The 16,657-nt window shown below is 43.9% G+C and overlaps 1 protein-coding gene and 1 long non-coding RNA gene across 5 annotated transcripts in view; one reads left to right on the top strand and one right to left on the bottom strand.

The window, feature by feature from the left end:
• The window catches only part of LOC119936104, a 64,294-nt gene extending 59,996 nt beyond the window's left edge, over positions 1-4,298 (top strand). Inside the window, exon 4 of the long non-coding RNA XR_005453643.1 lies at positions 3,968-4,298. This is a non-coding gene — a long non-coding RNA (uncharacterized LOC119936104). The remainder of the gene's footprint in view (positions 1-3,967) is intronic.
• The window catches only part of MKX (mohawk homeobox), an 83,848-nt gene that overhangs the window by 34,768 nt on the left and 32,423 nt on the right, over positions 1-16,657 (bottom strand). For all 4 annotated transcript variants that reach the window (XM_038755488.1, XM_038755489.1, XM_038755486.1 and 1 more), the window contains exons 4-5: positions 15,217-15,370; positions 14,285-14,620 (exon numbers count right to left, since the gene is read on the bottom strand). In XM_038755488.1, coding sequence (XP_038611416.1) covers positions 14,285-14,620; positions 15,217-15,370 — 490 coding nt within the window. The remainder of the gene's footprint in view (positions 1-14,284; positions 14,621-15,216; positions 15,371-16,657) is intronic.

The raw sequence follows: 16,657 nt of genomic DNA, 5'->3' as shown, positions 1-16,657 counted from the left end.
TAATAATAATGATGATACTTGTTAAGCACTATGTGCGAAGCACTGTTCTAAGCGCTGGGGGGGGATACAAGGTGATCAGGTTGTCCCACAGTCCCATTTTACAGATGAGGTAACTGAGGCACAGAGAAGTGACTTGCCCAAAGTCACACAGCTGACAAGTGGTGTATATGTATATATGTTTGTACATATTTATTACTCTATTTTATTTGTACATATCTATTCTATTTATTTTATTTTGTAAGTAAGTTTAGTTTTGTTCTCTGTCTCCCCCTTTTAGACTGTGAGCCCACTGTTGGGTAGGGACTGTCTCTGTATGTTGCCAGTTTGTACTTCCCAAGCGCTTAGTAAGCGCTCAATAAAATAATAATAAAAAAAAAAAGTGGTGGAGCTGGGATTAGAACCCATGACCTCTGACTCCCAAGCCCGTTCTCTTTCCACGGAGCCACGCTGCTTATCCAATTAAGCCCTCTTTTCCCCAACTTCCCCTCCGTGTTATCTGTGCATTTAGAGCCGTACCCTTTGGGCACTTGGTAGTCACCCCACCCTCAGTCCGACAGCACTTAAGTTCATGTCTGTAAGTTGTTATTTATTCATGTCTCGCCCTTTAGAACGTAAGCTTGTTGCGGGCAGGGAACACGTCTACCAGCTCTATCGTATTGTACTCTCCCAAGTACGTAGTACAGTGCTCTGCGCACAGTAAGCGCTCCCCCGTCCATCCCCCCCATCTTACCTCCTTCCCTTCCCCACAGCACCTGTATATATGTATATATGTTTGTACAGATTTATTAGAGGAGCAGCGTGGTTCAGTGGAAAGAGCCCGGGCCCTGGAGTCAGCGGTCATAGGTTCAAATCCCGGCTCCGCCAATTGCCAGCTGTGTGACTTTGGGCAAGTCCCTTCACTTCTCTGGGCCTCAGTTCCCTCATCTGTAAAATGGGGATTAAGACTGTGAGCCCCCGGTGGGACAACCTGATCACCTTGTAACTTCCCCAGCGCTTAGAACAGTGCTTTGCACATATTAAGTGCTTAATAAATGCCATTATTATTATTATTATTATATACCATTGATTAAATGTGCTTGCTCTCTTCGTCTGCTATTCCCCAACTCGTTCTCTTCATGCCTCCCAAAGTAACTCTCCTGCCTCCGTTCCCTTACTCGTGCTGTTCCCCAGCTTGGAACTCCTGCTCTACTCCAATGTGACGGACCAGGGTTCTCCCCATGTTCAAAGTCCTCCTGAAATCCCACCTCCTCCAAAAGCCTTCCCTAATCAATTCGCAGCACCGTAAGTTCTGCAAACCAACCAGCCACTTCTGGCCCCTGTGCACTCATTTATACCCATCCTCAGCACTTTTGCATATATCTTTGTCTATTTTTTATATCTGACTCCCCTGTTACGAGTATAAGCGCCTTATGGTGCTTATACTCGAGAAGCAGCATGGCCGAGTGGAAAGAGCACAGGCCTGAGAGTCCTCTGACTTTTTTTTATAGTATTTCTTAAGGGTTTACTAGATATCGAGCACTGTATTAAAGAGCTGGGATGGATGCAAGGAAATCGGGTTGGGCAGCAGTCTCTGTCCCTCTGTGCTTGACACATATACTATGTGCTTAAATACCAGGGAACATAACGTCTTTGTTGTGTACTTTTCAAGTGCTTAATCCAGTGCACTTCTTCAAGAGAGCACTCAATAAACACTGCTCCCTCAGAGAAGCAGAGTGGCTCAGTGGAAAGAGCACAGGCTTGGGAACCAGAGGTCATGGGTTCTAATCCCGGCTCCACCACTTGTCTGCTGTGTGACTTTGGGCAAGTCACTTAACTTCTCTGGGCCTCATCTGTAAAATGGGGATTAAGACTGTGAGCCCCTTGTGGGACAACCTCATCACCTTGTATCCCCCCCAGCACTTAGAACAGTGCTTCGCACATAATAAATGCTTAACAAATACCACCATTATTATTATTATTATTACTGTCAGGGAAGACAGTCTTCCACAGTTCACCAAAGTAGCCGAAGGCTCTACATTAATTAAATGACATTTGGCAAGAAAGGAGGGGCAACTGATGAAACATATAAAATAAAATACGAGCCTACCAATGGAAGGACCCAAGCAAATAGTGGGGAGCAGTGGTAGCAGAGGAGGAGGGGGCTAAAAGCCGGGAGAGGAGAGGTGGATGGAGAGAGGGTTAGCCCAAGGGAGATAGTCTGCTCCTGGGGGGATCCTGGCAGACTTTCCCCAGGAGGCCACCTCCTTCCATCCTCCTTCCATCTCCTTCCTTCCCCGAAGCTAGCCCTTTCCTCGGCAGGTCACAAACCTCCGGTGTCCCTAACCAACATCCTGCCTGTGGCAACGTGGCACACTTCTTTTACTACAGAAGGAGCTGAGATAAAGGAAGATGTTGCCCACTAGTTAGATGGAGAGGACTTACTGCTGGATTGTACTTTCCCAAGCGCTTAGTACAATGATCTGCACTCAATAAATACGACTGAATGAAGGAGAGAGAATAGGTTGGAATCAGGAGGGTGGATTATGGCTGGAGACCAAAGGAATGTGGCCGTGGTTCACCAGGCAACTGGTGTAACCTCGTCCCCGCCTCCCAGCTCTGGCGTGGACAAAAGGAAGTTGCTCCCTCCTGGCACTGCCTGGATCCTGAACTCCTTTCCCCTGAGCTGGCTCTTGGCAGTGGTCCAATTCATTACGGATAGTGACCAATAATAATAATAATGGTAGTATTTGTTGAGCGCTTACTGTGTGCCAAGCATTGTTCTAAGCGCTGGGGGGAGATACAAGGTAATTAGGTTGTCCCGCGAGGGGCTCCCAGTCTTAATCCCCATTTTACAGATGAGGGAACTGAGGCACAGAGAAGTGACTTGCCCACAGTCACACAGCTTTGACAAGTGGCGGAGTCAGGATCAGAACCCGTGATCTCGGACTCCCGAGCCCCGGGCTCCTTCTGCTGAGCCGCACTGCTTCTCTGGCTGAATTGCCAGTTAGAGCAAATTGTGAATTGCCATGATCAATGGGTCAGAATTCCGAGAAGTGGGATTAAAAAAAAGAAAGTTTTTACGCAGAAATTGCAACCAGTAGGATCTAGTGAAGTTAGGGAACCATTTTGCAAACTATCTCCTTGGCCTGTTGGCTGGGTCTCCCCTTTTACACTGGGCTAAAAAATCTTCCCGTCTCAAAACTGAGATTATCCCTATCCCTCCTGTGGGGAATCTCCCTCTCCCCTGCCACCTACACACCCTAAGGAGCCCGGCCCCTAGAGTGGAAGCAGAGACCCCTGCATCCCCTCAATGTTGAAACTCCCCCAAATTTCTGCCCTTCTAATTCCCCCCAACCTTTCCTTGTCACTCCTGGAACCCGGAAATCCAGAGGAGCCGTCAACAGGCAGCCCAGGGCCAAGAGGGGCAGCAGGAAGGGCAGTCTCAGTAACCTCAACTTTTTTCATTGAGATTTCCCCCCTCCACCAGCCCCCCTACCTCACCTCCCCAGCCTTCAGGGCCTGGCACTACCCAGCATCTAAAAAGATAACTATTCTTTGGTCGAGGTTCCCCAGAAGACAAAAGGTAAATATTGTCTCCTGGTCCCTTCCATAAATGTTGTAGGCCGCACCCCCTGAGGATGTGGGGTGGGAATTTTCTGAGAGCAGAAGCTTGTGTGTGTCCTTTAAAACTGCCTATACCCTCCCTTCCCCACAGCACCTGTATATATGTATATATGTTTGTACATATTTTTTTACTCTCATTTATTTGTACATATCTATTCTATTTTATTTTGTTAGTATGTTTGGTTTTGTTCTCTGTCTCCCCCTTTTAGACTGTGAGCCCACCGTTGGGTAGGGACTGTCTCTATGTGTTGCCAATTTGTACTTCCCAAGCGCTTAGTACAGTGCTCTGCACATAGTAAGTGCTCAATAAATACGATTGATGATGATGATGATGACAAAGATTCCTACTTCTCACGGTCCCTAGGCATAAAATGTCAGAGAGCAACAAACTGCTGTTTCCCCAGAGCCAGAGATGGCCCCAAACAGGCTAGATGTTCACCTATGGCTGCATTTCACCATTGCAAGGTTCACCACTGGAGAACAATCCCCCAAATGGCAAAGAGATTGAATAAATCACGCCTCACCCACGGCAAAGACATTCCAACCAAAACCACAGGAAAATATCTGAAGGAAGAGGCCCAACTAGGATAAGTATTACAATACTTTGAATTGTTTGTACATTAAGTTGCTAATGTCAAAAATTTATGAGACCATAAGGCGCTTGTACAATGCTCTGCACACAGTAAGTGCTCAATAAATACGATTGAATGAATATCCCATCAATCGCTCCTATCAATTGGGCAAGCTCCATTCAGAAGCACTGACTTATAAGGCTGTTGCTAGCACTTCTGCTTGTACCTCATCAGCTCTTCTAAGTCATAAACATGAGGGAACTTACTGAAGCTAAAAACTAAGGGAAGAGTGGTTTCTCTTAGGCCAAAGCATTTTGAGAATGTGCCTTTTTATTGTTGTACTGTACCCTCCCAAACGCTTAGTACAGCGCTCTGCACACAATCAGCACTCAATAAATACAACTGAATAAATACGACGGAATGAATTTCAGCATCCTGGTGTTTTTCAAGTTCCGGTAAATAAATGGGGCAGGCTGGGCATAAACTATACATTTCTTGTTTCTTCAAGAATCGGGGTGGGAGGAAATTTTTTTTTATCATCTCCCCTAGAATCGAGGACCCAATCTGCATTACAAAAATAGATTAAATATCTGATCAGGCCTAAAGCAAGCCTTCTCCGTGGGAAAGTATTTATTTATTTATTTATTTTACTTGTACATTTCTATCCTATTTATTTTATTTTGTTGGTATGTTTGGTTCTGTTCTCTGTCTCCCCCTTTTAGACTGTGAGCCCACTGTTGGGTAGGGACTGTCTCTATGTGTTGCCAATTTGTACTTCCCAAGTGCTTAGTACAGTGCTCTGCACATAGTATGCGCTCAATAAATACGATTGATTGATTGAAAGTAATTTCTCATCTACAAGGCAAATTTTCACCTACGGAAACTCCTGGGCAACATTAGAACAAAAGAGTAGAACCTAAGGAATACATACACACAAGCGATAAGGAACAGGCCCCCACACCTTCATGACCATTAGAAGCATACTCTTTTGTATAACGGTAGCTGCCGGCAGAAGACATCTTAGCAGGTTCATTCCTTTTCATCAGCATTTACCCAGAATTTACAAGCCTAACTCAATGCAGCGTTACTGGGTGTTTCCCCGTTCAGTATCCTAAACACAGAAGGGAGAATGGAGCCTCTTTCTGTGCCAGTTTTCAGCCTGAATTCCATTTTTATGACTGACTTATAAAACTCTTGGAATAAAAATGTCTTCTAATGGAAATACTGACACCATTTTAAATACACAGAAATGAATGGCACCACTATAAAACGACTCCACCGGGCTCAGGCTGAACAGAATGGAGCAGAAAGATGGCAAGAATTTCAGTCACTTCAGTCAGCAGACCCTGACAAGAACATATCGAAACATCAGCTCCATGACTAAAATATCACATAAAATTATTGCTTTTTTTTCCAAAAAGAAACTGTGCTTTGCACTCTTCTGCCTCTTTCGAATACTACCAGGAAAACTTGAAAATCTTATTCCTCTCCTACTCTAATTCAGACTAGGCAATCCTATATTGCTGAAGCCAGAATCTCTCAATGATGCTTCCGTGTTAAAAAATAGTCACTTTAATGCCTCATCTTTCTCTGTCAAGGTGCATACCCACAACTTCTTTAAAAAAAAAACACCCCAAAGTTTTAAGTTGGATGCTAAAAATTACTGACATATAGTTAGTGGCTGAAGTCAAATCTTCAAGAAAAAAAAACTACATACTCATTTGCTCACCTGTTCTCTTTATTTTCTGTCTTCACTTTGGATTGCACTCTTTTTGTGCCTACTTTTCCGACATTACAAAAGAAAAGCAATAATTCCTAGAAGCAAGATGCTCAGTTTCATTTTACATTTTTACCCTTTGTTCTTGCGTTTCAATTGATTTTCTTGGTCACTAGAGTTTCGTTTTTATTCACATTTTTCCTTTCATTTAGAAGGTTTACTTTTGGCCTTAAGCCTTGCTTTAAAATTTATTCTGAATTTCTTTCCTCTTGTAATGTGTAAGGATGCGCCCACAAGCACATAAATTAATATCAATGAGGCAAGAAATGGACATCTTGGATGTCTTAGAGGAGAAACAGTAGGATACACAGGGGAAAAATGGAAACAAAGACGACTAAGATCAAAAACACTTGTGAGAGTATATTTTATATCTTTCCTATAGTAAAACTGCCTTTTGTTCGCTTTTTTAAGCAATGGAGGTGGGCCTTAATTTGCATTTCTTAGTCTCTCACACAAAAAGACAAATGAAAATCTATCTCTAATAAATCTGTAAACTCCTTAAGCAGACCGCAGGGTTGTTTTTTTTTCTGATTTGGTTTGCTGTTAATATTAATCGTCCAATTTAAACTAGAGAGGTTGGAGAAAATTTACTTAAATGATTTGAGCTGTAACAATAAAGAAAATTTGGTTATCGGAGTTCAATCGTCTTTTGTTCTCTGTCTCCCCCTTCAAGACCGTGAGCCCACTGTTGGGTAGGGACTGTCTTTATATCATCAATCATATTTATTGAGTGCTTACTGTGTGCAGAGCACTGTACTAAGCGCTCTATATGTTGCCAGCTTGTACTTCCCAAGCGCTTAGTACAGTGCTCAGCACACAGTAAGCGCTCAATACGATTGATGATGATGATGATGTTGCCAACTTGTACTTCCCAAGCGCTTAGTACAGTGCTCTGCACACAGTAAGCGCTCAATAAATATGATTGATTGATTGATTGATTTAAAAATACACACTTTGTTAAAAACTACTCACAAATGTATCTGCAAATAGCTGTCTTATTCATCCTTAACTAATGGCTATTGGGTGCCCATTATCAATGTTTCACTTTAAAAATACACACTTTTTTAAAAAACTACTCACAAATGTATCTGCAAATAGCTGTCTTATTCATCCTTAACTAATGACTATTGGGTGCCCATTATCAATGTTTCACTTTAAAAATACACACTTCTTGTAAAAACTACTCACAAATGTATCTGCAAATAGCTGTCTTATTCATCCTTAACTACTGGCTATTGGGTGCCCATTATCAATGTTTCACTTTAAAAATACACACTTTTTGTAAAAACTACTCACAAATGTATCTGCAAATAGCTGTCTTATTCATCCTTAACTACTGGCTACTGGGTGCCCATTATCAATGTTTCACTTTAAAAATACACACTTTTTGTAAAAACTACTCACAGATGTACCTGCAAATAGCTGTCTTATTCATCCTTAACTAATGGCTATTTGGGTGCCCATTATCAATGTTTCACTTTAAAAATACACACTTTGTAAAAACTACTCACAGATGTATCTGCAAATAGCTGTCTTATTCATCCTTAACTACTGGCTACTGGATGCCCATTATCAATGTTTCACGTATATTGTGTGGACCTGAATTTTTCATATTCCAGTTATGAATAAAAAGCACTTGGAACTTTGATAGCTTCCCAAATATTCTTTTTAGTCTGCTCTCCTGAAGAACAGGGATAGCAGAAGTGCCCGGAACAGTCTGTCAAAATCTGGAATGCCTGGTTCTTTTTCGTTTCCAATGTGATTTAAGTGCTTACTTTGTGCCAGGCACTGAACTAAGCACGGGGAGAGAGACGAGATAATCAGTTCATTCATTCAATCATATTTATTGAGCGCTTACTGTGTGCCGAGCACTGTACTAAGCGCTTGGGAAGTACAAGTTGGCCAGATAAGTGCTGTGGGGCAGGAAGGTGGGGAAGAACAAAGGGAGCAAGTCGGGCGATGCGGAAGGGAGTGGGAGATGAGGGAAAGTGGGGCTTAGTCTGGGAAGGCCTCTTGGAGGAGACAGGCCCAGCGTTTCTCCTCGGAGCATTACTTATCAGTCAATCAATCAAGGTATTTATTCATTCGGTTGCACACACACCATGTCCCACATGGGGCTCAGGGCCTTCACCCCCATTTTACAGAGGAGGAAACTGAGGCAGAGAAATGAAGGGACTTGCCCAGGGTCACAGAGCCAACAAGTGGCAAAGCTGGGATTAGAACCCGTGACCTTCTGGCTCCCGGTCGTGTGCTCGATCCACTCCGCCAGGTTGCTTTTAGACTGTGAGCCCACTGTTGGGTAGGGACTATCTCTAGATGTTACCAACTTGGACTTCCCAAGCGCTTAGTCCAGTGCTCTGCACACAGTAAGCGCTCAATAAATGCGATTGATTAATTGATTGATTGCTACTCTGTCAACCTGCTCACTCTACCTAGATCTCCCTGTATCTCTATCTCGTCCGTCTTGTCGCTGACCTCTCACCGACGTCGTGCCTCGGGCCCGGAACACCCTACCTCTTCCTTTCTGAGAGCCAATTCCTCTCTCCACCCTCAAAGCCTTATCGAAGGCACATCTCCTCCAAGAGGCCCCCCCTGATTAAGCCCTCATTTCCTTTTCTCTGATTCCCTTCTGCGTCACCCTGCTCTGTTCCCTTTATTCACTCCTCCCTCAGTCCCACAGCGTTTACGTACATACCCAGAATTTATTTAATTATATTATTGTCAGTTTCCCCCTCTAGACTGTAGCCTTGTTGCAGGTAGGGAACATGTCTATTTTTTTTTTTTGATGGCATTTATTAAGTGCTTACTATGTGCAAAGCACTGTTCTAAGCGCTGGGGAGGTTACAAGGTGATCAGGTTGTCCCCCGTGGGGCTCACAGTCAATCCCCATTTTCCAGATGAGGTAACTGAGGCACAGAGAAGTTAAGTGACTTGCCCAAAGTCACACAGCTGACAATTGGCGGAGCCGGGATTTGAACCCATGACCTCTGACTCCAAAGCCCGGGCTCTTTCCTACTGAGCCACACTGCTTCTCATATAACTCTGTTATACTACTCTCCCAAGTGCTTAGTACAGTACTCTGAACACAGTAAGTGCTCAATAAATACGGCTGATTGAAAATAAGATTCATTGTATTTTTTTTAAAACAAACAACATTAACTGAAAACAAACCGAACAAGTGACTCCGCCACTTGTCAGCTGTGTGGCCTTGGGCAAGTCACTTAACTTCTCTGAGCCTCAGTTCCCTCATCTGTAAAATGGGGATTAAGATTGTGAGCCCCACATGGGACAACCTGATCACCTTGTATCCCCCCCCCCCAGCGCTTAGAACAGTGCTTTGCACATAGTAAGTGCTTAACAAATGCCATTATTATTATTATTATGAAATTCTAGGACTTGAAATTTTTCCTACATGAGGAATCAAAGAAATCAATGTAACATCTCAGTGTACTTCCCGGAAAACTCACATCAAATTCTCTCCAAGCTTACATCAAAGAACTATTGATCCAGCATCTTAAAGGTACAGATGAATCCAGTCTGTACTATGCTCCCTGCTCATTCTTTTGACCATATTTTCAGTTAAAAGGTTTGCATTTGGGTTCCCCGTATCAAAGCACAGGTGCAAGACACATCAGTGGCTGGGATGAGACTGGAAAAGGGCTGGAATTTTTTCTTGGACTGTTTTCCATTACTGCTAAATATTATGGCATTCCTGAATCTCCTCTAAATTACCATAATACTTCCACACACGGCAGCAGCTATTCTACTGTAAAATTAACTGGTACCAGAAGCACACAAGATCTTTTCAAGAAAAATGCAAAATCTTTACTTCGCTTTTCAAAAATCACTGCAAAAAACTCTCAGACACAGTCCACAGTTAAAGTCCATTACAAAAAATGGAAATTGCAATTTTTACTCACGGCTGACAAACACCACAATTACTGGCCACACCCTCATCAATTAAAAAAAATAATTGTTTCATCTCTTTCAAATGATTTATTTCCTTTTTCTGGCTCCATGAATAATGGGCCTCAATCTTCAGGGGTTAAAAAGACAAAATTTTTTCAGAAGCAATGGCACTGCCAAGAACCACCAATCAATCAATCAATCAATCAATCGTATTTATTGAGCGCTTACTGTGTGCAGAGCACTGTACTAAGCGCTTGGGAAGTACAAGTTGGCAACATATAGAGACAGACCCTACCCAACAGTGGGCTCCCAGTGTATCAAAAGGGACAATAATGGGGGTATGACGATATTCACGCAATGGCTTACTATAGGTCTTTGATTAAAGCCAAGTTTCGGAGAGCGGGGCGACTATCATGTATGCTCAGTTACAAACTGATTGGAGAATGAATTAAAGTGCTTTTCCTTAAAAATCAGGTCTCAGGGTCTCATTCGGAGATGGCATTCTATCCCTGTCGGAAAACAGCATTTTAATGTTTGGTAGCAGCGGACTGCCAAAAGCCCTCCACGTGGGATTCCCCAATCACACCCCAATTACACCAACACACTGGAGTGTCCAAACCAACTACTGAAATCAAAAGATCACTACACAAGCAAACATATTTGGAATCTATGTGGGTGCACACACGTACACATGCGTGTGTGAAATCACAACTCAGGAATGTGTTTAAGCTGCACGCTTTAACAATTTTCCCCCGAATGCCGTTCCTGACTTTCTATTCCCCTTATCAGAGGCAACTGGGTTCTCCAACAGACCGCGGGAAGTGACGGTAAAACATTGCATCCTTGCGCTTGGATGTGCACCCTTTATTCACCCGTCCCTCAGTCCTACAGCACTTAACGTACAAATCCACCATGTCTGTCTCTCCCTCTCGACTGTAAGCTTGCTATGGGCAAGAAGCCCACTCAGAGAAGCAGCGCTTTCCAGCAGACGGAGCCCGGGCCTGGGTGTCGGAAGAAATTGGTTCTAATCCCGACTCTGCCGCTTGCCTGCTGTGTGACCCTGGAAAAATAGTTTCACTTTTCTGGGCCTCAGTTACCGCATCTGTAAAATAGGGGTTAAGAGTCCCCCCCGCCCGTGGGGTATGGACTGTATCCAACCTGATTATCCTGTATCTACCGCAGCATTCAGTACAGTGTCTGGCACGCGGTAAGCGCTTAATAAACACCACAAAAACAAAACCCCAAGACAAACCTCTGTTGTAATAATGTTAATGTTGGTATTTGTTAAGCGCTTACTATGTGCAGAGCACTGTTCTAAGCGCTGTCGTACTCTCCCCAATGCTTTGTACAGTGCTCTGCACGTGGTAAGTGCTCAGTAAATGTGACTGATTGGTTGCTTATTGCATGGCCCTCCTTTCCACAATGTGTTTCCTCCAAATTCCTCACTTCTTGACCCCTCCTTTCCCTAGTCCCCAGCTGCTCGGAGGAGAGCGTAGCAGGGATCCATTTGTTCCGAACTTCTGTGCCGCCTCACGCGTGTGTCGCTTTGGGGAAAACCTACCTAGAATCTGCTTTCTTGTTTCACACTTCACTCAAGCTAGAGACCGATCAGAGCTGCAGGCACGGGTCAGAACTAGAGCTACTGTTTCATCATCATCATCATCATCATCAATCGTATTTATTGAGCGCTTACTGTGTGCAGAGCACTGTACTAAGCGCTTGGGAAGTACAAGTTGGCAACATAGAGAGACAGTCCCTACCCAACAGTGGGCTCACAGTCTAAAAGAATAGATACGTACAAGTAAAATAGAGTAATAAATATGTGCAAACATATATACACATACACTGGTGTTTCCTTAATCATTTCATGCATCTTAGCAAAGTGCATAATAGGGATTAACTGGAGAAAATCAGGAGTCCCTGCCACTTGATTTAGAGATCAATGTCTTAAAAATACAGATAACAGTGGCGATTTTGGGGGAACTGTTCGATCTGAAGTTAGAAATCCTAGATGGGTGATGGCATTTTGTCTAGGTTGACCCCCAATAATACTCTTGAGTGGCATTCTCATCTCACTGGGTGCTCGAGAAGGCCGAGAGACGTGATCCAGGATTGTCGCACTGACTCTCGGCTGGTGCAGGTACACTCGCAAAAGCCCCATCTTCTGATCTAACGCAACAGAATAAAAAAATACCGGCCCATGATCATGTCAGACCGGACAGCAGCAATGCTTTCCTGGATGTCTCCCCAGTGGATTAAGAAGAGCCTTGCCAGAAGGGAGCATACAGTGGCAAGGCCCCTAGGTCTATGTGCCCTATTTGAGGGTATGGGCTGGGGGTTGCGGAGAGGGAAGAAACTCTGGTACGTGGTAGATGTGAGGCTCATTTTTGCAAAAAAACCCCAAGGAGTCCTTATGGAGCTAGCGCCAAGCGGGGGCCAGCATCCCCATATGTGACTTCGTAGGCTTCACGGACGTGGAGTGGAGAACGCATGGACATGTGGTCTCCAATTCCCCGGTTGGGCAACTCGTGTTTAAGGGCTGACCAGTTCCTCTGACATCCGAAAATTTCAGCCCGCTAATCTGACATCGCCGGAGTGGATTGCAACATTTCTGGAGACCAGCCAGAGGCTGTCGGCTACACAAGCATTCTGTGAACTTGAATCTGAATGACCTCACTTATGGCAGAATGCTGAGTGACTAATTCCCTTTATTTTTAGAATGACTATTGAGCAATTATTAGAGCTAATTTCCACCACTTCCCATTGTAGTTGCTGCTTTCATAAATACAGTTGCAGCTGTATACAGTACAGTCTTACAGACAAAGAAGAGCTAGTGGTTTTTCAGCTCTTTATACAGTATTACAAACAAAAAAGAGCTAGTGGTTTCTAGCTACTCCTGTTTGTGGACATGTTCACACTCTGTTTCCGGAAATAAATAAGCATCCCTTAGACAAATGGCAAAGAACAAGATGCGAAGTGGACAGACACCCTATGGTACACCGCTCCCACAGACTCTGCCATTTGTAAGGGCCATTTGTGGAAAACAGAACATTGGCTTCAGCAATTCTTCAAAAAACTGCTGACAGGGGAATTTCTTTACATAGCCGAGACAGCTATAACCAGAAAGTGTTCTCTTTCTTTTGTGCTCTCTCTCTCTTTATATATATATATATATATAGGCATATATATATACCTATATATATATATATACACACACACAACTATTAATGCCATATATATATGTAAAGAGAGATGTATTAGGGGAAAATATATATGTATATACATTAGAGGAAGAAAGAAAAACAACTAGAGTCAGGTGGCCCATCATTCTAAGTATCACGTTAATACAGATGTGTATCAAGGTCGGAGCTCCGGCACGATCATCTCACCACTTCCATACCAGACCCTGTTTCCACTCTGGGCTAAAACTGTGCAGGCTGCAACAGTCCCCCAGCACTTTCACCAGCAACAAACGATCAGTTTATGCACTTTAAAGTAATACACATGCATGAAAACCAGAAGTTTACATGTCTCAGTTGCTTTTTCTCCGCTTGTATAACTCTAAAAAATGCTTTGATTTAAAAATAAAACTTGGCAAATGATTAGCCCGTAATATGGACCAAATGCATTTGGAATGCCCCAAAAATTGTTCAATAACCAAGTTACTTAACTTTGAAAGGCAATCTCCCTGCATGTACCCTATCTACTGCTTATAGGGTTTTACAGCACACCTTCCTCTGAAGAGAGCGGGCACGCTCAGTACAGCACATACATTTGGTAACCTTGTTTTCAAGGATCATTACATTCATGAAAGATGTTAAAGGAAGTCAATCAAATGCCTGATTCATATTCCTGTAAGGAGCCACACACAGGCCAGATTACGCTTTTCCTACAACTGCTCGTACCCGCATCTTCCATAAAAGAAAGCCCCGTTATTCGCTTCTAAACAACTGCTACTTTGCGCCATTTATTCTGAGTAAGGTTCCTCTTAGACTCTTCTCATGCAATAATCTGCATTGGTGGATGCAACGCTGACCTCTCCGGTCCTACCATCAAGTAAACCACATCCCTCTGAGAATAGAGGACGCTGACGGACTAACTAGCAGAAGCTGATCAATCCCGATTTTCTAGAGCTATTCCTCTTGGGCTAAAGTGCTTTGTTGCCATGACTCCGTGCATAACAGGTTTTTAAAAAAGACTTGGGACCTTCTGCTTTACCACAGCCATCAAAATGTTAAAATCAAAATGGAGTTTTCTTTATGTCTAAGGAAACACTCCCCTTGATATCCGCTCGGCATAAAACAGTAACACTAGGAATTATACTTGAATAGCAAGATGAACTTTCTCCCCCATCCAAATTTAACTGTGTTCAAAAAAATCGGTGAAGTACTGGCAGTTTTGAAACTCAGGGTGAATCGCTTACCTGTGCGATAGACAAAGTTGCCTTCGGTTTCTGATGACGACGGGGACACCAACTCCTCCTCAAATTCATTGGAACTAAATGAACCGGAATGGTTCCTTTGCCTTGTCTTTTCCATCATAGCGGCATTCGTGGCCATGACGTGTCTCAAAGAGTCATTAAGGTAACGGTTTAACAAGCTGCTCTTGTATTTCGGGGGAGACACATAATCCTCGTTTGCATTTGCCTCCGGTCGCACTCCAGTTTTTATTACTGAGCTTTCAGTTTTAATCACAGTGTGGTGAACTGGTTTATTATATCCCCCTTCATTCATGTGGTTTCTTGGAGGATTTTCTCCATCTGAGGGACAGAAAAAAAAAAACCCAGAACAATTTACTAAGTAATCATTCACTCAATCGTATTTATTGAGCGGTTACTGTCTGCAGAGCACTGTACTAAGTGCTTGGGAAGTACAAATCGGCAACATATAGAGACCGTCCTTACCCAGCAACGGGCTCACAGACTAGAAGACGGCCTCACAGTCTAGAAGCACTGTACTGAGCACAACAGACTGCTACTTTGCGCCACTGGGAGAGTACAATACAACAGACAGACACATTCCCTGCCCACAACGAGCTTCTGGACCGCTCTTTCCCTCCCAACCCAGTGTTCAAGTTATGAGCAAATCATTGTCATTCACTTGAAATACTGAATTGTATTGAATTGTTCCAGGAATATGTTTCCTGACGATTGCTAAGGCTCTAGACAAAAGAAGAATGCCACGCTCCTATTGACCCTTCAAGGTACCGTCTTATAAATACTAAGCGACTTCAAGAAACGGGCACCAACAGGTTTTGTGCGATCACCATTCCTTAAAGTTAGGGCTCAAAGGTGACGCTCTAGGAAGGGGGCAAATTAAGGGGGAAAAAATGTCAACTACAAAAAAAAAAACAAACCTTCGGAACATGAATCATCACTGCTTACACTAAGCCTTTCCGCATTTCCTTGGACGTATTTGTTGTACAGTTTTATTCGTAACGCCCAGCTTAGATCTGGCTGCCGGACAGTGTTCTTTAGGCGCCGTCTTGCGTTGGCAAACCAATTCGAAACCTAAAAATAAGAAAGCGTTATTTTTCCTCTGTTGGTGATTTGGCCAGGGTGAGAAAAAAGGCAGCAGGAACCAGGAAAACTGGGCCCCACCAAAAGGTCCACCAGCCTTGTACCCAACTGGGTGATGAATAAATGCCAGTGCAGAAGGATTCCCACACTGATTTCCATGCAGGCTCATTCTGTTCATGATAATGATGGTATCTGTTAAGTATTTACTATGCGCCAGGCCCTGTACAGAGTGCTGGGGTGGATACAAACAAATAAAGTTGGACTCAGTCCCTGTCCCACATGGGGCTCACAGTCTCAATCCCCATTTTACAGATGAGGTAATCTGAGGCAGAGAAAGGCTAAGAGATTTGCCTAAAATCACAGAACAGCCAAGTGGCGGAGCCGGGATTAGAACTCATGACCTTCTGACCCCTAGGCCTGTGCTCTGTCCACTCTGCCAATATTGATACCCGCTCATAATCAATCCACGGCATTCACTGAGCATTTCCTATGTGCCGGGCACTGTACCAAGGGGCATGGGAGAATACAGAGTTGGTAGACTCTGGCCACAATCATGGAGAATCAGAATGGCCTAAAGGAAAGAGCCGGGGCCTGGGAGTGAAAGGACTTGGGTTCCAATCCAAACTCGGCCAAGTGCTTGCTGTGTGACCTTGGGCAAGGCGCTTCACTTCTCTGTGCTGCAGCTTCCTCAACTTTAAAACGGCAATTAAATGCCTGTTCTCCCTCCTATTTAGGCTTTGAGCCCCATGGGGGACCACAGACTGTGCCCACCCTGATGAATCTGTACCTACCCCAGCACTCAGAACAGTGCTTGCGCTTAACAGATGCAACAATAACGGCTCCTGCTGCCTTTGCAGGCTAGAAGCAGCGTGGCTCAGTGGAAAGAGCCCGGGCTTTGGAGTCAGGGTTCATGGGTTCAAATCCCGGCTCTGCCAGTTGTCAGCTGTGGGACTTTGGGCAAGTCACTCAACTTCTCTGTGCCTCAGTTACCTCATCTGTAAAATGCGGATGAAGACTGTGAGCCCCCCGTGGGACAACCTGATCGCCTTGTAATCTCCCCAGCGCTTAGATCAGTGCTTTGCACATAGTAAGCGCTTAATAAATGCCATTATTATTATTATTATTATTTGCACGCTAGAAGCAGCGTGGCTCAGTGGAAAGAGAACAGGCTTGGGAGTCAGAGGTCATGGGTTCTAATCCCGGCTCCACCACATGATGTCTGCTGTGTGACCTTGGGCAAGTCACTTAACTTCTCTGAGCCTCAATCACCTCATCTGT

Source organism: Tachyglossus aculeatus, chromosome 13, assembly GCF_015852505.1.
Source record: "Tachyglossus aculeatus isolate mTacAcu1 chromosome 13, mTacAcu1.pri, whole genome shotgun sequence".
NCBI classification, from domain to species: domain Eukaryota; kingdom Metazoa; phylum Chordata; class Mammalia; order Monotremata; family Tachyglossidae; genus Tachyglossus; species Tachyglossus aculeatus.
This window is presented reverse-complemented; position numbering and strand designations above follow the sequence as displayed.